This window comes from Colobus angolensis, unplaced genomic scaffold (assembly GCF_000951035.1).
Source record: "Colobus angolensis palliatus isolate OR3802 unplaced genomic scaffold, Cang.pa_1.0 Scaffold27, whole genome shotgun sequence".
NCBI lineage: Eukaryota > Metazoa > Chordata > Mammalia > Primates > Cercopithecidae > Colobus > Colobus angolensis.
The window spans coordinates 4,095,852-4,117,430 of record NW_012115932.1 but is presented as its reverse complement, the minus strand read 5'-3'; the positions used below and the strand labels follow the sequence as shown (position 1 = coordinate 4,117,430).

Below are 21,579 nucleotides of genomic sequence, written 5' to 3'. Positions count from 1 at the left end.
CTTCCTTCCTTCCTTCCTTCCTTCCTTCCTTCCTTCCTTCCTTCCTTCCTTCCTTTCTTTCTTTCTTTCTTCTTTCTTTTGTAAAGACGAGGTGTTTCTGTGTTGCCCAGGCTGGTCTCATCAAGCGATCCTCCTGTCTCAGCCTCCCAGAGTGTTGCCATTACTGGGGTGAGTCACCGCACCCAGCCCCTGCCCCATTTCTTGTGCCTCCTCACTGGTCTTCATGAGTACTGGGAATTGCTCATTATGATAAATAGGTTTATACAACCTAAGATCAGGAACAAATAATTTTTTTCTCACCTGTTCGAGTATTTGCCATTCCTGAAATATGGAGGTTTTGGTAATTATCAAGAGTTCCTTTTGTATCAGGTATTGGGGTCACAGAGCTGAACAAGACAAGCCCAGTCCCTGCTCTCATGGTAGTTATAGTCTAGCAGGCAGGAGGACAGTAAGAGCGAATGAATGAGTAGATAAAAAGTCCTTGGTCCTTGGGGAGCATCTCACAGAAGCATGAGCCTGAAACACCTTTTTCAGAAGTGACTTTTAGGCCAGGCATGGTAGCTTACATCTGTAATCTCCGCACTTTGGGAGGCCAAGGCGGGCAGATCACTTGAGGTCAGGAGTTCGAGACCAGCCTGGCCAACATGGTGAAAACCCCGTCTCTACTAAAAATTACAAAAATTAGCTGGGTGTGGTGGTGGGCGCCTGTAATCCCAGCTACTTGGGAGGCTGAGGCAGAGAATCGCTTGAACCCGGGAGGTGGAGGTTGCAGTGAACTGAGATCGTGCCACTGTATTCCAGCCTGGGCAACAGAGTAAGACTCTTGTCTCAAAAAAAAAAAAAAAGAAGTGACTTTTAAGCTGAGATCTGAAGGAAGAGTAGATTAATAATGAGAAGTAAAACCTCAAGGCAATTAGAAGAAAATAATGCAGTGCAGGACACTAAAGGTTAAACTGAGGACTTCATTTCCTCCCCTAATAGAAGAAACCAAGGGCGCTTGGCGGAACTTTCATAGTACATGTCACCTTCTAACCCCTCTGAGGTTAGCCTCAAAATGCCTTCAAAGCCTGCATATGAAGAGCACGTGCTGAATTTTCTCCTCCGCCTCCCCGGCTATGCAGCAGTGAGAGATGTGGGTCTCTTGGGGGCAGTCTCTGCCCTGCACATCTGGCTGTGGGCCCAGGATCTTGAGTGACTACATTTCACCTGGACTCACCTGCACTCCTGGGCACGTCTAAGCCTAGCATAGGTACGGGAAGTGTTTGCCACTCTTGCCAAGGTTAGCACCTGGGGACAGGGGTTGGGAAGAGCAGCCGAGGACCAGACACTTGCCTGGAATCTTCAGAGACCTGTCCAGGCAGCCCTGCTGCCTCTCTGTCTCTCTTGTGTAGCTCAGTTTGGGGTTTTAGGTGGGCTGCGATTCATGAGTCCTTAGCCTTTCCCAGGGCACTTTCCCTCTCAGATAATCCTCTTTCTGCTTGAGAACCCCCAGGCAAAACTCTTGGGCAGCAAGGAGAGTGGTTTCTAAAGGGGAAGCTACCTCTTCTTCCCCCAGAATGGCTCCTCTGGTCTCAGAAATGCTGGCTCATATGTCACACTGGGGCTTCCCACTTGGGGGGGGGGGCAGTGACCCCCACCATGGGTTACCCTAAAGAAGGAAGCCAGGGTGGATAAGGGAGCCCTGAGGGGAAGGGAGGGCATAGAGGGCCACAGGCAGAGGGAAAATTCCTCAAAACACTCTCCATTTATTCGGACATTCATTCACTCAGCCAGCCGCTACTCATTAGCCCTTACTCTGTGCCAGGGACCAAGGGTATGGCCAAGGGCAGGAGAGAAAAGCAGCTCCCTCCCTCACGGAGACCCCCTTCTGTGGGGGGCAGGGGACAGTTCCTAAACACGCTTCAATGTGCAGTGACTGCTGGCGGTGGGAAGTCCACAGGAGGCTGCTGGGTAGGAGGGAGGTCAGGGACGGCCTCTGAGGAATGGTCTGAACAGGGACCCTAAGGAAGAGAAACAGCCTGCATGCCCAAAATCTGGATTTGATGACGTCATGGCACAACCTTACAGTGAAAGACTAGGCAGCTATTGCAAACATTGTTTCCCATGCTCTCTGAGTGGGGAGTGGGAAGCAGTTGTAGATTGCTATAGCATTTTATGCGAGTTTGCACAAAGAAATATCTGAAGAATCCAGGTAGAACCTAGTAGTACTTCTCTCTGAATCCTTCTAAGTGAGGGATTATGAATGATGTTGGTTATTCTTTTTAAGATTCATCAGTGAACATATAATTTATAATTAGTAAAAATAAAAAGAAAGGAAACGAAAAAAATGGAAAATTCCTCTGAAAGGGGCTTTGCATTGTAGGAAGATGAAGTGGGACACTTACTGGGCATGGGGTGTTACTAAGACAGGGCTGATTTTGTTAAAGGGATGATGTGGGGTTGCTAGGAAATCCTTGGGGATAAATTTTTAGCTGGGCCTTAATACAGTGGGTATCTAGTCTTTTTGTTTGTTTCCAAACTGAACACATAGTAACTGAAGTAATAAAGTGGTTATGCATTGAGCATTTTTGAAAAATTCAGGCTTTTGAAAAGCATGATCGTGAAAATCATGCAAGATCTCAGTGCCCACCCCAATCTCCCCTCTGTAGCCACTGTTGATATTTTGATGTTATCTCTTTCTTAGTTTTTGCTAGCCCATAGCTAGTATGTTAAATAATGATAATAATAAAGGACTGTGATGACAAAAGCAGGGGTTTTTGTAAGGTGGAATTCTTTTTCCCGGAACTCCACCACGGCCATCTGTCCGTGCCTCCACCTGTTCATCTCTAGCTACTCCTGCGGCAGATGGGCTTCCGTGAGTCAGGTGATCAAGGGCCAACAGCTGGGGAGGGAAAGTGATCAGGAAGCCTCTGCCCTTCCCTCCCCTCCCACCTCAGCCCCCTTCTTCTCCAGCCTCCCCCAGCCTTTCTGCTGCCCACACTCACGCCGTCTGTGGCCCTGCCAGGCATGCTGAGGGGAAGGTCACCCTGCCTGGCCGGGTTCCTGCCCGCCCAGCGCCTGCCTGATTGCTGAGTGCCTGCCAAGTGCCCGCCTAATCTGGGGAGAGCTTTAGAAGCCTCCCTAGGGCAGGCTGCTCTTTTGTTTCTGGAATCCAGGCCACTCAGCAGAGGGGCTTCCTGCAGTGCGCTGCTGTGGCTTTCAAGTGGACTTAGGTCAAGAGTGCCTGGGGAGGAATGCAGTCCCTTGGAGCAAAGCCCTTGTAATGAATGCCTTCCCCGCACCCCGTAATTGGGTTAGCGAAGTGATCAGTTAGATTCTCAAACTAAACAGGATAGGCATGCTGCAGTCCTACGTTGTTATTTCTATGCCAAAGAATCTCCCTTTTCCCAGTGAGGAGAACAAGCTGAGGCTCAGAGCTGCTAATTCTGCTTGGTTTGGGGGCTCTGCAGAGGACACTGATGGAGGCGCCTCAGCTCTAAGGTAGAAAGCCTTGTTGCACGTTTCTCAAAGCAGGTTTCTTTGAAAGCCCAAAGAGCCTGTGACAGACGTAGATCAATTCAACTTCTCTGAGACTTGATTCCCCAGCCTGAGGGAAGAGGAAGGGCCACTGGGCTTGCTGAGCTGCTGTTATCGCCAAGTACTCTACATTTACGGCAGCGTGACCCCCATTTCTCAGATAAGGACACTGAAGGTCAGTTCACATGCCCAAAGTCAAGTCAATAGTGGAATTAGATTCCGACCCAGAACTGCCTGACCTCACACTCTGTAGGTATCAAGCTAATCCCCGGTATGTGGGGGCGGGAGGTGAGGTGGTTGGTACAGGGAGTGACTCTGTATTTATTCTTTTTTATTCAACATATATTTATTGAATGTCTGCATCTGTGCCAGCTACATAAATAGGTAAATTTTTGACCACAAAAAAGAGACTACCAAGAGAATAAGGGGAACCTGATTTGGAATGATGGAGAGGTCAGAGAGGTCTTAGGAAGTGACATTTAAATCAGTATTTGAGGGACAAACAGAAATAGGGAGAAAGAGCATCCCAGGGAGCCGGTGTTCTAGCTTCAAAATCCTGCCCTCTTGAGACCAGCCCCTTCCAGCACACTGTACCTACTAACCTCTTCTTGACATGTATTGCTGTGCATTCTAGTGGTCCATAACTTTTCCTGTTTTCTTTTCTTTGCCTTTTATTTATTCATTTTTTTTTAGATGGAGTCTCACCCTGTCACCCAGGCTGGAGTGCAGTGGTACAATATTGGCTCACTGCAACCTCTGCTTCCCAGGTTCAAGTGATTCTCGTGCCTCAGCCTCCTGTACAACTGGGACCGCCACGCCTAGCTAATTTTTGTATTTTTAGTAGAGACGGAGTTTTGCCGTGATGGTCTTGAACTCCTGGCCTCAAGCGATCCTCCCACCTTGGCCTCCCGCAGTGCTTGGATTACAGGCATGAGCCACCGCACCTGGTCCATAACTTTTTCTTTTATTCACCAATGTCTTTCTTCGAGAATCTGCTCAAGGCAAAGGACCCTTTTTCCAGAAGCATGTACAGGAAAGACGTTCTTTGTGTTGCCTTGAGCTCTCTTGTCTCACTTGGCTCAAGGGAAAATCTAGAAGGCTTTGAGCTTGGCCAGTTGCGTGGGAAGGGAGGTCAAGACGTTCCCTATCTGACTGGTGTTTTGGGGCTTTGGACTGCACTGATGAAGGCAGCGTGGCCTGGCCGAAGGTCACTTGGCTAAGGCTAATTTCCGGCAGCTGCAGCCCACCAGACACCAAGGATCTGTGACTATGGCTGCTTCTTGTCATGACCCTGAACTTAGAGCCCTGTGCTTAGAGGAAATACCCATGTAGCCTGCAATCTGGTGGGAGCTGCTGGAAGGTGGGAGCACTGTTGAGGGGAGCTGCAGCCCCACACTGGCTGCTGCTACCAGCTGTCTGGCCTTACCCTAGGAAGAAGCTGGCCAAAAGATCTCTATGCAAGGCTGCTCAGACCAGGCCAGTGCCCTGCTCTAATCCCTTCAGTTTCTATTGTCCTCAGAGTAGGGCGAGACAGTTTTCTTAATAGGGCATGAAAGCTGAGGCACTGCCCACGTTTCCAGCCTGTGTCCAGGCACACCCTGCCTGGCTGACTGTTCCCCAGATGGGACACTTGTGTGGCTTTGCAGGTGCTGTTTTTCCTAGTGAGATCCTTACCTTTCCTGCATCTTCAACAGGTAAATTGTACAACTTGGCTCAATCTGTCTTCTTTGAAGTTCCCACAGACTTGCTGCTCTATAGAGCTGGTCACGACTTCCCTCTGTAGGCCAGGACCTTCTGTATCTACCACTGCAATTCTTTCCTTGCTTTCTTTACTGCCTCTCCCTCCCTCCCCACCCCTTCTTACCATCAACAACTAGTTATTAGGCACTTAACCCTGTTCTCATCACACTGGGGTGCTGAAGTAACAGTGATGTGCAAAGGAGACCCAGACCTGCCCTCAAGGAGTTTGAACTCCATAGTGGCCGCATAAATTCATCAAACCTTGAAGATGAAGAATACACAAGCACATCAGGTCTTTTCCTTAAAGAAATTAAGCTGGGGCTAAAAGAGCTCCCCATGACTTATTTATTTATTTATTTATTTATTTTGAGACGGAGTCTTGCTCTGTCACCCAAGCTGGAGTGCAGTGGCACGATCTCAGCTCACTGCAACCTCCACCCTACCAGATTCAAGTGATTCTCCTCCCTCAGCCTTCTGGGTAGCTGGGATTACAGACACACGCCACCACACCCAGCTAATTTTTATATTTTTAGTAGAGACGGGAGTTTTACCATGTTGCCCAGGCTGGTCTTGAACTCCTGATCTTGGATGATCCAACTGCCTCAGCTTCCCAAAGTGCTGGGATTACAGGTGTGAGCCACAGCACCCAGCCAAGCTCCATGACTTAACAACAACAACAAAAAATTCTCTGTTAAACCCAAGCAACTAAAAAGAAAAAGTTGGAAAAAAGAATACTTTGAAAGTCTTCTAATTCAGATCTGTTGCCAGTTAGATAAAGCCCAGGGACTCAGGGACTTTTTGAAACTCAATTTCTTCATTAAACATAAGGGAGAAGAAATAATTTATTCAGGCTTTGAGAGCCTTCCATGAGCAAAGCTCTAGGGCTGCGAAAATAGCTGAGTCCTGGCCTCTGAGCTCTCTGGAGGATCAGGCCAGAGGAGAAGTAATCAGTGTGAAATCTAAACCCAGCCTCACTTTCAGGACACAGGCCTTCCTCCCCGCCAGAGACGATGGGGCCTCCCAGAGCATCTGAGGCTTTCCTTTGCAATATTAGTTCATCACAGTTTGGAATTCTGCAACTGTCTTGTTGCTGGATTGCCACCTCTCTCCCTTGTTGGACCATGGACTCCGTGACTGTGGGTGATACGTCTGGCTTGTTTTTTTTTTATAGCAGCTTTATTGAGATATAATAATTCACATATCATAAAATTCACTTTTTTTTTTTTTTTTTTTTGAGACAGGGTCTGGCTCCTTCGTCCAGGCTGGAGTGCAGTGACATAATCTCGGGTCACTGCAACCTCCTCTTCCTATGCTCAAATGATCCTCACACCTCAGCCTCCCAAGTAGCTGGGACTACAGGCACGCACCACCACACAGGCTAATGTTTTTATTTTTTGTAGAAATGGGGTTTTGCCATGTTGCCCAGGCTAGTCTCAAACTCCTGAACTCAAGCGATCCACCCGCCTCAGCCTCCCAAAGTGCTGGGATTATAGGTGTGAGCCACTACACCTAGCCAAAATTTAGTCTTTTTAACGTGCAATTAAGCAACCTAAATGTCCATCAACAGATAAATGGATAAAGAAAATGTGGTACATACACACAGTGGAGTACTATTCAACCATCAAAAAAGAGTGAGATCCTGTCATTTGCAACATGGATGGAACTGGATATCATTATATTAAGTGAAATAAGCCAGGCACAGAAAGACGAACTTCACATGTTCACTTATTTGTGGAATCTAAAAATCAAAACAATTGAACTCATGAACATAGAGAATAGAAGGATGGTTACCACAGGCTGGGAATGGTAGTGGGGGTTGTAGGGGAGGTGGGAATGGTTAATGTGTACAAAAAAAAATAGAAAGAAGAAGTAAGACATACTATTTTATTGCACAACGGGGTGACTATAGTCAATAATATCTTAATTGTACATTTCAAAATAACTAAAAGAGTGTGATTACATTGTTTGTAACACAAAGGATAAATGCTTGCGGGGATGGATACCCCCTTCTCCATAATGTGATTACTTCACATTGCATGCCTGTATCAAAACGTCTCCTATACCCCACAAATCTGTGCACCTACTATGTACCCACAACATTAAAAATAAAAAAAATTAAAATGTGCAGTTTAGTTGTTTGTGTATTCACAGAGCTGTACAACCATCACCACTGTCTAATGACAGAAGAGCTTTATAACTCCAAAAAGAAACCCCATATACCCATTAGCAGTTATTTCCCATTAACTGTTACCCCTAACCTCTGGCAACCACTAATCTACTTTCTGTTTGAATGGATTTGCCTATTCTGGACATTTCATATAAACGAAATTATATAATATGTGGCCTTTTACGACTGGCTTTTTTCACTTAACATAATGTTTTCGAGATTCATCCCTGTTGTAACGTGTAATATTCTGTTGTATGGATACATTACATTTCGTTTATCCATTCATAAGTTGATAAGCGTTTGCGTTGTTTCTACTTGGGAACTGTTGGGAATGATGCTGCTGTGAGTATTCATATACAAGTCTCTATGTGGCTGTATGTTTTCATTTCTCTTAGGTATAATATACCAAGGACTGGAATGGCTAGGTCATGTGAGAACCCTACGTTTAACATTTTGAGGAGTTTCCAGACTGTTTCCCACAGTGGCTGCACCATTTTACTTACCCACCAGCAGTATATGAGGGTTCCAATTTGCCCCTATCCAGCACTTGTATATACATTTCAGCTTTGTATTGATTTTTTTTTACCACAACCATTCTGATGAGTGTGAGGTGGTATCTTACCGAGGTTTTAATTTGCATTTCCCTAATGATTAGTATTGTTGGGCACCTTTTCATGTGATTGTTGGTCATTTTTATACTTTCTTTGGAGAACTGCCTGGTCAGTTCATTGCCCGTTTTTAAATTGGATTGTTTTGCCTTTTTATTGTTGAACTGTAAGAGTTCTTTATATGTTCTGGATACAGTCTTTTATTAACAAGTGATTTTCAAATTTTTCCTCCATTTTGCAGGTTGTCTTTTTACTTTCTGGATGGTGTCTCTGGAAGCACAAACACTTTAAGTTTTGAAATTCAACTTCTGTATTTTTCCCTTGGTTGCATCTTGTTTTACTGTCATATCTAAGAAACCATTGCCTAATCTAAGGCCATAAAGATTTCCTCCTGTTTTCTTCTGAGAGTTTTATCGTTGTAAGTCTTACATTTAGGTCTGTATCTATCTTATTCCAGATTGTATCCCCAGTGCCTAGATAACGCCCAGTGTAGAGAACATACTTGATACTTATTGAGTGAAATGAATGAATGAATAGCTCTTGAAGGAATGAATGATTGAACAGATATCCCTTTCTAGTCTTGGATCTGCTGCTAAGTCTGAGTAAGCCGCAGGGTTAAGAGAGAGGTATTCTATAGAAGAGAGGCACCAATTTGTTTCAATCTCATCCCCTTGTGAGCCTGCCATAAGTGAGCTTTCACATTCCTTTTCTGCCAACTTATTTCCTGTTTTCCTTCTATTTCACTTCTTTTTAGTTTCCTTCTTTGGCAAAATGTTGCAAAGACATTTCCTAAACAAGTAGTGTCTAGGCTGGGCGTGATGGCTCAGGCCTGTAATCCCAGCGCTTTAGGAGGCCAAGGTGGGAGGGATCACTTGAGGCCAGGAGTTTGAGACCATCACAGGCAACACAATGAGACCCCTGTCTCTACAAAAAATACAGAAACAATGAGCTGGGTGCAGTGGTGCATGCCTGTAGTCCTAGCTACTTGGGAGGCCAAGGTGGGAGGACTGCTTGAGTCCAGAAGTTCAAGGCTTCTGTGAGCTGTGATTGCACCACTGTACTCCAGCCTGGGTAACAGGGGGAGACTCCTCTCTAACAAAACAAGAAAAAAAAAAAAAAAAAAAACACAGTGTCTAATCTACTTTGATTAAATGGTAAATGTGAGAGATACTGCATATAAGAACATTTTTATGTTGTAAAAATCTTTGTTGGTTTGATATCTTTTATTGGTTTTTCTTGAGTTAGACAAATAAAATGAGGTAATGTGGCAGTATGTAAATTGCAAAGTAGAAGTAAAAGTCATCTAGTCACCTCCTGGGGGCGTGGGAAGTATCATGATATCTGAACCTACTTTTAGAAAAAACATGTATATGCATGTAGAGAGAAAGAAGGCAAATGTGAAAAATTAGGGAATTGAGGTGAAGGGTATTTGAGAGTTCCTTGTACCGTTATTTCAACAACTTTTTTAGGTTGATTTTTTTCAAAAACCCATCCATCGTAATCCTACCCTCAGAAAGAATGAGATGCGGATCCTGAGAGGTCACAGGTGTGCCAGGCATTTCACATACATTTTAAATTTAGCTCTCAGCTCTTGAGGAGGAAACAAAGGTGATGGCAGGTGACCAGGGTCACACGACTTGGCTGGGTAGTGGAATCAGAATTTGGATGTGTTAATTCAGACCAGACCCTGGGGGAAAAAAGGAATTTGGACTTAGACCTCAGACTCCAAGGCCTTTATTCCTTTATGACCTTGTGTATCTCAAATAGCAAACCTTTCCCCTGGGAAGGAATGACTGGTTTCCTCTGTCATCCTCTAGGTCCCTGGTACTTTATGAGCCTGTGCTTAGTGAAAGCAGATGGGAGATAGCCCAGGAGGGGCTGCCATCCTGGGACTTGCAGGAAAACTTTAATAAGAGTATGGAGGGAGTCGTTGCCTCGCATTCAGTCAGCAGGCAGGCCCTGAGGTCCCATTTCCTGGGATAGCCTAAACTCTCGGGAGGCAGCCCTGACCGTCATCCCTCCGCCCCGCCTGTCCTCCAGGAACTGAAGCTGCCCATCTTCCGAGCCCACTCCCCACTCCTGAAGAGCCGCCGGTTCTTCGTGGACATCCTGACCCTGCTGAGCAGCCACTGCCAGCTCTGCCCTGCAGCCCGGCACCTGGCCGTCTACCTGCTGGACCACTTCATGGATCGCTACAATGTCAGCACCTCCAGGCAACTCTACACTGTGGCTGTCTCCTGCCTCTTGCTTGCAAGTAAGCGAAAACCTACGTCTTCCTCCGCGCTTGTGCAGTCTCCTCCCCCTTAGTGCACCTGGCTGCTTCCAGATCACTTTACATTTTGACGATCTTTGCACGTCTTATATGTTCATCCTTCACTGAGCATTTTTTAGCATCAACATTTTTAGATGCAACATTTTTTAGCATCTATAATGTATCAGACCAAGTGATAAGGATGTTAGCAGCTTGTCTCAGTTAATCCACACAGTAGCCCTGGGAGACAGATACTGTTAGTGTACCCCACTTTACAGAAGCACAGAGAAGTGAAGAAGCCGGTTTGGGGCTGCCTGGGTAGTATATGGCAGATAAGATTTGAGCCCAGAACTGCATGGTGCCAGAACCTGTGCCCTCAACCTCCTGTCTCCTGCTTCCTGGTATGGGGGATCTAAACGTGCTAGGAGGGGAACCCTAGCAACCACTGTTCTTAGAGGTGTTTTGAAATGTGGCTGCTTGATTTGGACCTAAGCAGGAGCCATTGTGTGGTCACCAGGCCTGGGCACAGCCCTCTTGAGGTTTGCACCTTCCAAACAGGCCTCACTAAAAACACAGCATAGCTTTGACCATCTGTCTGTCTGCCTTGGTAGGGATTACTGTGTTAATTCGCTGCCACTTGAATGATCTCCTTAAAACACAGTTCTGCCGTGCCACCCTGCCACTTAACATCAGCCCATGGTTTACTGGCAGTCTTAGGATAAAGACCAACCCTTGAGTTCCCGCCTCTTTGACCTGTGCCTTTCTCCTCATCACTTCCTGGGTTCCAGCCACACTGGCCAAGTCTTCTCTTGTCATAGAGGTTTGCACATGCTGTTCCCTCTGCCTGGATTGCTGCTCCCCCCCTCCCGCTGCCCCCCTGATTCTGGTTAAACATCACTCAGTCTCTATATCCCTGTGAAAACCTTCCCCCACTGCCCTAAGCAGGTGAGGCCCCCCACATATGCAGACCCTCAGCATCATGTGCTTTAAATTAACAGCCATCCCCCCACCCCCATGGATAGCAGGTTTCAGGGATGGAAAGGAGCTTGGCACATAGTAAGACCTCAAAAATAGTTTGTGTAGTCAATGAAACTAATGGTGCTAATGGTCCCTTAAGAGCCAGGCCTCTCCGCTTCTCTAGGTTGCCCTAATGCAGAGGAATAGAATGCCCCAGAGGCCTCAGGCTCAAAGTGGCTAGGGACAATTAGGACATTTCTTTGACATCTGGTATTTTATCCTTGACAGTCAGATTTTACATTCTCCTCTGAGATATGTTTCTGTCCTATTTCATTATTTATTTCCCCTCCCTGCCCCGCCATCCTTCATCCTGCTTGGTGCTGCAGGACTATGGCACCTACTTTCTTCTGTGGCTTTGTCTGCTTTTTGGCAGGCTGCCATAAACCCCGTGGGCACGATCACCCAGTTTCAGAAGCACAGATTTAGAGTTTTCAGAATTCTGTCTCGTTCTCCACGCTGGCATCTTTTACCTGCTGTTGTTCATGATCCTATTGGCTGCTTTAGGCTCACAGCCTCACATTTGGTGATTTTTCTCTACCTTGGGCCGACTGGATTCCCTTGTTACACATGGGAGCCAGTCTTGCTGGGTGTCCAGCCTGTCTCAGCACCCCAAATCAACGTGCAGCTCCCTTTCATCTGTGGGGCTTGTGAAACACCTCTGGCAGTGGAGGGCACACCGGGCATCATATTTCAAGCAGCACAGGAGAAATCACGCCACAGCCTTTGGCCTGCTGCTGTCTGTGATCTATGGGCTGCGTCGAGGCCTGCTGGGGGCAGGGGACTTATATTTCCATGGGGCCATGGAAGCTCTCCCCAGTGTCTCTCTGGGGAGCTGGGATATGAGGCACACACTGGAGACTCCTTTGTGCTGCTGCCGCCTTGTCGGAGGGAGGGGGTGTTTCAGACGGAGAGGTAGACGCCCCCACCCACGTGTCTGAGGGCAGCACAGCCTCGGGCAGCAGGAATGATTTTTCAGGACACCTGCCATATGCTGCAGAGACCAGAGGGAAGAAAAGTTTCCATGACAGCCTGAAATCCTATTCTTCCCTCCTCCCCTCTCCCCAGGCCATTGTGGGCCACGTGGGGGGTCACCTTGCCTCACGAAGTCTGGAGATCTACTAATTTGGTACAAAATTATTCTAAGATAAGAAGAGCTGGGGTTCTTGCCCCCCCCACCTATCAATCTCAGGTTTTTAAATCTGCTTCCAGATAGATAGGAAGGCCGGGCATGGTGGCTCATGCCTATAATCCCAACACCTTGGGAGGCAGAGGCGGGTGGATCACCTGAGGTCAGGAGTTTGAGATCAGCCCAGCCAACATGATGAAACCTTTTCTCTCCTAAACATACAAAAAAAATTAGCCAGGCTGGGTGGATCACCTGAGGTCAGAAGTTTGAAACCAGCCTGACCAACATGGAGAAACCCCGTCTCTACTAAAAATACAACATTAGCTGGGCATGGTGGCACATGCCTGTAATCCTGGAGAATTGCTTGAGCCCGGGAAGCAGAGGTTTCAGTGAGCTGAGATCATGCCACTGCCCTCCCACCTGGTGACAGAACAAGACCCTGTCTCAGAAAAGAAAAAAAGAGAGAGAGAGAGAAAATTCATGCCACAACATAAAATTCAGGATTTTAACCGTTTTAAAGTGTACAGTTGAATGGTGTTTAGCACCTTCACGCTCTGTCTACTTCCAGAACATTTTTATCACCTTAAAAGGAACCTTTGTACTCATTAAGCAGTCACTTGCCTTTTCTTCCTGCCGCCCAGTTCTGGCAGCCACTAATCTGCTTTCTGTCTATATGGATTCGTCTATTCTGGCTGTTTTATATAAAGGGGATTATACAATATGTGACCATTTGTGTCTAGCATTGTTCACTTCATACAGAATTTTGAAGGATCATCCACTTTGCAGCACATATCAGTACTTACTTCCTTTTTTTTTCTTTTCTTTTTTGAGATGGAGTTTTGCTCTTATCGCCCAGGCGAGAGTGCAATGGCATGATCTCAGCTCATTGCAACCTCCACCTCCCAGGTTCAAGCAATTCTCCTGCTTCAGCGCCCCCCCGCCCCCCGTCCCACAGCCCTGAGTAGCTGAGACTATAGGTGTGTGCCACTACACCCAGCTAATTTTGTATCCTTAGTAGAGACAGGGTTTCACCATGTTGGCCGGGTTAGTCTCGAACTCCTGACCTCGGGTGATTCACCTGCCTCAGCCCCACAAAGTGCTGGGATTACAGGAGTGAGCCACCGCGCCCGGCCTTCATTTCTTTTTATGACCGAATAATATTCCATTGTATATCCCACAGTGTGTTTATCCAGTCATCTGTTGATGGATGTTTAGGTTATGTTCACCTTTTGGCTATTGTGAACAGTGCTGCAGTGAACATTCGGGTACCAGTTATATTTGAACACTGGTTGCGGATTCTTTTGGGTATATGCCTGTGGGTTGGATTACGGGTTGTGTGGTAATTTTATGTTGGAGTTTTTGAAACACCTTGGAGTTTTGTTTTTGCTTGGTGGTTGCTGCCTGGAGATGGCTGCAGTGTTGAGTCTTTGGCCCCAGGGCATGGACCAGCCTGAGGAGATGAGGGAGGGTTGGGGAGAAAGCCAGGAGGGCAAGAGGTGACCTTTTGCTAGGGTAGCTAGGCCTTAACTGTAAGACCTTATTATTTTGTACAAGAAGTGTGAGATATGTTTTTACTTTTAAAAACCTGAAAGAATTTAGCCAGATGTGGTGGCACATGCTTGTAGTCCCAGCTCCTTGGGAGGCTGCAGTGAGAGGAACTCTTGAGCCCAGGAGGTAGAGGCTGAAGTGAGCTGAGATCTTGACACTGCACTCCAGCCTGGGCAACAGAGCCAGACTCTATCTCAAAACAAACAAACACAAAAAGACTGAAAGGTACAGAAGTACCTAGTGTGAAAAATTAGTTTCTCCCCTTTGCTCACAGTCCCACTCCCACAGTTTTGTATGAATCCTTCCAGACCTTGGCCGGGCACAGCGGCTCACGCCTGTAATCCCAGCACTTTAGGAGGCCGAGGCGGGAGGATCACTTGAGATCAGAAGTTCGAGACCAGCCTGGCCAACATGGTGAAAACCCATCTCTACTAAAAATTCCAAAAATTAGCCAGGCACAGTAGCACGCACCTGTAATCCTACCTACTCAGGAGGCTGAGGTGGAAGAATTGCTTGAACCTGGGAGGCGGAGGTTGCAGTGAGCCAAGATTGCACCACTGCACTCCAGCCTAGGCGACAGGGCAAGACTCTGTCTCAAAAACAAACAAAAAACAAACAAACAAACAAAAACACAAATCCTTCCAAACCTAGATGTGTTTTCATAATTGGGAAAATAAACTTATTTTCATTTATGGGGGGAAAATGAATCATAGATTACACCCCTACACACTACTCAGTGAACGAAACTGCCAGATTCCCTCTCTTCCTTCCTTTTCCATTCTTCTTTTTCCTTCCCCATCTAATTGCAGTTCCATCGTACTTTTTCTTTGCAAACATCTGTTTTCTTTCACTGTCACTTCCAGACCCTGAGCCTGAGCCTGTTCCTGAGAAAACAAGGTTTCTCATTGGTGAATGGTTTTCCTCTGTCCTCTGAGCCCCTCCTGCCCCTGGCTCACTCCCTGTTGTCTGTGAAAAGCAGTGGAAGGTGAGGCTGATAGATCTGACTCTTACAGTGAAGTTCTGACTTCTGGTTTCTGTAGGTGGGGCCACATCCTGTGCTAACCTTCATGCTGGCCCCTGTCCTCCTCCCTAGGAGAGAGAAGTGTCGGGCAGGAGGTGGTGGCATGGCCTTTCTTTTTGGGGGGGTTGGGAAAGCCCCCCTCTCTGGCTCTGGTCCTCCTGCAGAGCAGGGACCTTTAGCTCTGTGAGTCGGTCATGCTGTGCTGAGCTTACCTGTGAAAAGGCCCATCTCCTTACTATAGATTGTTTTTTTTTTTTTTGAGACAAGGTCTCACCCTGTCACCCAGGCTGGAGTGCAGCGGCGTGATCTTGGCTCATCGCAAGCTTTGCCTCCTGAGTTCAAGTGATTCTCGTGCTTCAGCTGGGGATTCCGTAGCCGGGATTACAGGCACACACCACCACATCCGGCTCATTTTTTTTATTTTTTTTATTTTTTTATTTTTTTATTTTTTTATTTTTTATTTTTTTATTTTTTTTATTTTTTTTATTTTTTATTTTTGAGACGGAGTCTCGCTCTGCCGCCCAGGCTGGAGTGCAGTGGCCAGGTCTCAGCTCACTGCAAGCTCCGCCTCCTGGGTTTACTCCATTCTCCTGCCTCAGCCTCCCAAGCAGCTGGGACTACAGGCGTCCACCACGTCGCCCGGCTAGTTTTTTTTATTTTTTAGTAGAGACGGGGTTTCACCATGTTAGCCAGGATGGTCTCGATCTCCTGACCTCGTGATCCGCCCGTCTCGGCCTCCCAAAGTGCTGGGATTACAGGCTTGAGCCACCGCGCCCGGCCATTTTTTTTTTATTTTTAGTAGAGACGGGGTTTCACCATGTTGGCCAGGCTAGTCTCGAACACCTGACCTCAAACAATCTGCCCGCCTCGGCCTCTCAAAGTGCTGGGATTACAAGCATGAGCCACCGGACCGGGCCCTTACTATAGATTTTTAAAATTATAATTAGTATACACACTTGTAAAGTGAGATCCAAAGAATAAAGTAAAAATCCTTTTCCCATCCCGCTCTCCAGAGGTAACCCCTGGGAACAGTTTCTTGTGTCTTCTGGTTTTGATCTGGTGTATTTTTTTGGAATTGCTCCATGGTTATACAAACACACAGTTGATTCTCATTACTTACAGATTCTGTTCTTGTGAATTTGCCTACTTGCTAAAACTCTTTTGTAGGCCGGGCACGGTGGCTCACGCCTGTAATCCTAGCACTTTGGGAGGCCGAGGCGAGTGGATCACCTGAGGTCAGAAGTTCAAGACCAGCCTGGCCAACATGGGGAAACCCTATCTCTACTAAAAATACAAAACAAATTAGCCGGGTGTGGTGGTGGGCGCCTGTAATCCCAGCTACTTGGGAGGCTGAGGGAGGAGAATGGCGTGAACCTGGGAGGCAGAGGTTTCAGTGAGCCAAGATTACGCCACTGCACCACAGCCTGGATGACAGAGCGAGTCTCAAAAAAAAAAAAAAAAAAAAAATATTCTTTGGTAAACCTGGAATCAGTGGCAGCGCTTTTGTGGTGCTTCACAAACATGCGCAGAGCCGTGTGTCCCACATGGATTGACCCATACCCTTATTCCAAGCCGAGGTCCAGTAAGAAGCACTCTGCCTTCTTCTTTCACCTCTCACACTGTAAACAAATGTGTTTTTAGTGGACTTAGTGCGACATTTTTCATATTTTTGTGCTTTTTGTTGGTGATTTTGGTGTCAACAAGTCTCCAAGAACAGGGTTGAAGTGCTGTCTAGAGCTCCCAAGGTCAAGAAGGCTGTAATGTGCCTTGTAGAAAAAAGTCTCTGTTAGAGAAGCTTTGTTCAGGCAGAAGTTACAACGCTATTGGCCATGAGTTCAATATTAATGAATTAATGTATTAAACAAATACACAACACAAAGTTATAGGCTGATCAGTTGATGAAATGTGATCAGAGGCTTGCAGGAACCTAACCTTGTACCTTCCCCTAGGAGCGGTGGTTCAGTATTCACTAATTCAGTGTTCACAATGGCTTTATAGCACATAACTGACATGAATAACAAAAATTGACCAGATATATTTACACAGCTAAGTTACTGCTAAAGGTGCTTTCTTCATAGTATTTTAGGGAACCCCTCTTTTTCCATCAGCCCTTGTGGATTTACTTCACTCTTTTTATTGACTGCAAAGTTCTTTGTTTTATAAACACTGTCATTTATGTAATGATTTCTCTCTTTTTGGACATTTAGGTTGCCATCTGTTTTTTTCACTGCTATACACAATATGACAGTGACTGGCTTTTTCCCTATATCTTTGCAGACTTACATGAGTCTGTCTGTAAGATAAACTCCCAGAGGTGGAATTGTTTTGGTCAACAGGTAGGTACAGTGAAGATTTTGATAAGTAGTGCCAAATTGCGTTACGGAAGTTTTAACTCAACCAACAGCTGATGAGATCCGTTTTCCCTAAATTTAACTTTATTTATGGGAGGCTTTGGAACTGTTAACATCGGTGGCATAGTGGTAAGCACAGCTGCCTTCTAGAAAAACATTTATTTGACTGATTCTGTACCTAAACAATAAACTATAAAAGAACAAGCAGTGTTTCTTCTCTATCCTGGCCCCTCACCCGTGTCCACTTGGGGCTTTTCTTCTGTGCTGCCAGCCACGAGTGCCTTTGCCCTGCATTTCTCCGTTGCCCTGTCCAGGAAGCACAGACAGGGAATCCTTTCCAGACCGATTGCTTTTAGTGCTTGTTAAGCCTCATGTCTTAGGGCAGATACCACTAAAAGCTATTGCCTGCCAGGTACTTGCAGTGGGGCTTCAGGAGATTCTAGGAGAGGCCTGTCTTCCTCCCAGTAAACCAGCATCACTCCCCCTGCATCCTCCATCCCCCGCTCACCCCAGCTTTGATTACTTGGCAACTGTTGCTTCTGAAAAGCAACTTCTTTGACAACAAGGCAGGGGGTGGGATGGGGTCTCCCCATTGGAGATTTCAGAAACTTGAGAGCAGTCTTAATCCTTTTTGGTCGACAAGGATGAACGAATATGCTGCTTCCTAGCCTGGAGAAGTTAAACACATCAGCTCTCCCCAAAGCTGGGAATGCTTGAGATGCCTCCAAAGATGCTCTAAATGTAGGCAGCAGCTGCAAATGGGGCAATATTTCCAGGTGATCTTTTTCAGGGGTGTATTTCTGACAAAACATGAGATGTATTGATAGAATTAAACCTAAATCTGCAAGGAAACGTGGCAGCGCCCTTACAGGAGATAATTTAATAGCTCCCTACATCTCATGCAAGAGTGGCCAGGAGGAAACTCCATTTCCTCCCTGCCGTGGGGAGCATTTGAAAGCTTGAGCCTTTCAAATGTTTGAACATTTCAGGAATTAGAACAAGTCTTACATTTGCTGTGTGCAATTAAAGTGACTGTTGCTTATCTTTATTCCGAAAGCCTGCCATGACATCAGTGATGCATCTCTAATCAGTGCCGTTTGGGTGGTGGCCACGTGGCTCGGGGCAACTGGAAAGGGTGGTCTGTCACATTAGTGAGGGCCATGCTGAGCAAATCTGGGCACGGGGCTCGAATGTCACAGCACAGTGAGCGGAGGACATGGTGATTTTTCCATTTCCTGTTCCCATCTCTGCAGACTGGCAGGCTTAGAGCTATTTCAGGGGAGGGATTTTGTGTAAACTCCCTGTCAGACAGCTGGCTGGGCCGGAAACTCTTAAATTGTTCAATTTGCCTTAGCAAGTTTAACACCCAGACCTGTTTGTCCAGGGCCTAACTTTCTGGGCTCTGCATGGCTTTTTTTATTTTAATTTTATTTTTATTTTCCGGGAGTGAGGGTTGTATTTCAAGCTGCACGAATTAATTGAACGTGCGGTGTTCAGAAGCCCCTGATCACAGCAGCCCACCCCTCACCACCCAGGCATTTACCTATCAGTATTGTCGGTTGTGATAGCTAGCACTGGCAGGGCACCTTTGTTTGATTTTGAAATCTGTTTCAGACTCAAAAGAGATACGTCGACCTGTTCTATCCCTTGGTGCTGAGATTAGATATTATTTTTATGTGTGGAGCCTTTGCCTCGATTTTTGAGATTTCCTTCAAGGAGTGTGTGTTGCCTCCCTCCACCTCTGAAATCTTAATTTTAATTACAAGCATTGCGGTGTCTAGACAGGAAAAGTCTCTTCTTTGTCACCGACATGGTGGGGTTTCTGGGACTTTTCTAGGGAAGTCTGACGCCTCCCGACTTGTAGGTACTTGTACAACAGGTTCATGCTGAGATATTCTTGGACCGGAGCAGACCTACATTCTGGAACGTTCTCTGGCAGTTATTCTGCTAGCTCTGGCTTCTAGATTCCCAGCATCAGGGTCTTGCCTTCTGAGGAGTTTAAGGTGTTTTTTATCAGCAGGAGAGTAATATTTGTTCCTGTAGAAAACCAGAAGATGGGAAAAACTAAAAATAAGAAAATAAAAATCACTTGTAATCTCACTACATTTCTCTTTTCTGTAATCGGAACCTAGGGGTGGAGGGTAAATCCTAGCCTCAGTGGTGATGGGATAGTTAATGTTTCTTGAGTGTTTATTTTTATTTATCTTTTTGAGGCAGAATCTCACTCTGTCACTCAGGCTGGAGTACAGTAGCATGATCACGGCTCCTTGCACCTCAGCCTCCCAGTACCTGGGACCGCAGGCACATGCGCACCACCAGGCCCTGCTATTTTTTTTTTTTTTTTTTTTTTTTGAGACACTGTCTCACTCTGTCGCCCAGGCTGGAGTGCAGTGGCACAGTCTCAGTTCACCGCAACCTCCGCCTCCCAGGTTCCAACAATTCTTCTGCCTCAGCCTCCCGAGTAGCTGGAACTACAGGCGTCCACCACCACACCCAGCTACTTTTTGTATTTTTAGTAGGGACAGGGTTTCAACATATTGGTCAGGCTGGTCTTGAACTCCTGGCCCCAAGTGATCTGCCTGCCCTGGCCTCCCAAAGTGCTGGGATTACAGGCATGAGTCACTGTGCCCAGCCTATATGTCACACAGTGTTCTGAATTTTTTACACAGATTTACTAATTGAATCCTCAAAACAATTCTATAAGGTAGGCTGTAGTTGTATTTTCCCCAAATATCAGAGGAAGAATCCGAGGCCCAGTAAGTAAGTTAGGACACGTCCCTAAAAGCATACAGCTAGGATGTGGCTAGTAATGGGGACCCAGGTTGTCACCTTGGGGTTGACTCAGTGGCTCTCAGCCACTGTACAACTATGGCCCTCGTTGTACAGCCAGACCACGTCCTTCCTTGGCTGTGCCAGGAAGACTCAGGTCAGAACATGGAGAGATTGCTGGGAGACTCCTGGGCACATTTCCTTCTGAGCCAGCAGAGCAGCATTTGTGCTGACCCTGATTAAAACATCAGCCCTCAGGACCAGCTCTTGTATCTGGAAGCGTCTCCCCTCTGAACCTCAAGGGCAGTACCCAAGATGGTCTCTCTTCTTCCTTCTCCCTGCTCCCCGCAGGGGTCAGAACAAAGGATCAGGGTCCCCAGTGCCCACACATTCAGCACAGCAGCCCCCTGGGCCAGAGGTAGCCCCTGGTTATTTAGGAGTGAGCTTTCTTTAAAGCAGTGACACCAAAACCTTCGCAACAGGAGATAGCTCCATAACTCCTATCCTCCATACGAGGACAGAAGCACTTGTGGGACGCAGTCCCCAGATGCCAGCTATACGCGTTACAAATGGCCCCTGCCCAGCAGGCCCTGCTTTCAGTCAGTGACACTTATTTGGGTCACGTGTAAAGCGGAGCACAAAGGAACCAGGGATTGCCTGAGGCCACAGTGTGACGTCATCACAGCAGTTTCTCCTTCCTGACACAGGGAAGTCCTCCCAGCAAGAAGGGAAGCCCATGGGTGACCCAGCTGGCTGAATGCCACTTCTGACCTGGGAGGCATTTTCACAATTTCCTCCTAAAGAAAACAGCCACCCACAACCTCACCCTGGTCTCTGTTTTTAAAATTGGGCCCAGGAACTGATTCAGCCTGTCAGAAATGGGCTGGCTTTCATTCTTTCATCCATCCGTCCTTCCTTCCATCCATTCATTGATTATTTATCAAGGCCTACTCTGTGCCAGAGACTGGAGATGCAGCCCTGCTTTTGAGAGAGGAAGGAGAGGACGAGAGCTTTTTCTTTATTTCCTGAGGGAGAAAGGAAGCTCAGCCAGGCAGGGTACCCAGAGCCACCTTCACGCCAGGTCTACCCAGCGGACCTTGGAAGCCCAGGAATGGCTGGTGTTGGAGACCTGTTGATCCGGGACATTTCCTAACTACAGGATCAGAAAGGGGCCAGAAATCTTGGATGCGGCTACAGCAGGTCCTTAAGATCAGAGTGGGAAGGGGAGGCTACCTGGCCTCCAACCCTTGTGGTCACCACAGCTTTCTCCCTTCCTTGAGCACCACTGAAGCACTCTCTTACAGGTGAAGGATTTTCTTGTTTGTCCTTGGCTTTCTCTCTCCCCCATACCAAATCTCATCCAGAAACCAAACCACCGTCATTGTATCTGTGACTATCATTTCAGAGCTGGGTCTGAGTTGAGCACAGGTTTATAAAGATCACTGTTCTGAGCACACTAAGCCAT

The 21,579-nt window shown here is 46.7% G+C and overlaps 1 protein-coding gene across 1 annotated transcript in view; it reads left to right on the top strand.

The window, feature by feature from the left end:
* Positions 1 to 21,579, top strand: part of CCNJL (cyclin J-like) — a 59,526-nt gene that overhangs the window by 20,851 nt on the left and 17,096 nt on the right. Inside the window, exon 3 of the mRNA XM_011947703.1 lies at positions 10,072 to 10,285. Coding sequence (XP_011803093.1) covers positions 10,072 to 10,285 — 214 coding nt within the window. The remainder of the gene's footprint in view (positions 1 to 10,071; positions 10,286 to 21,579) is intronic.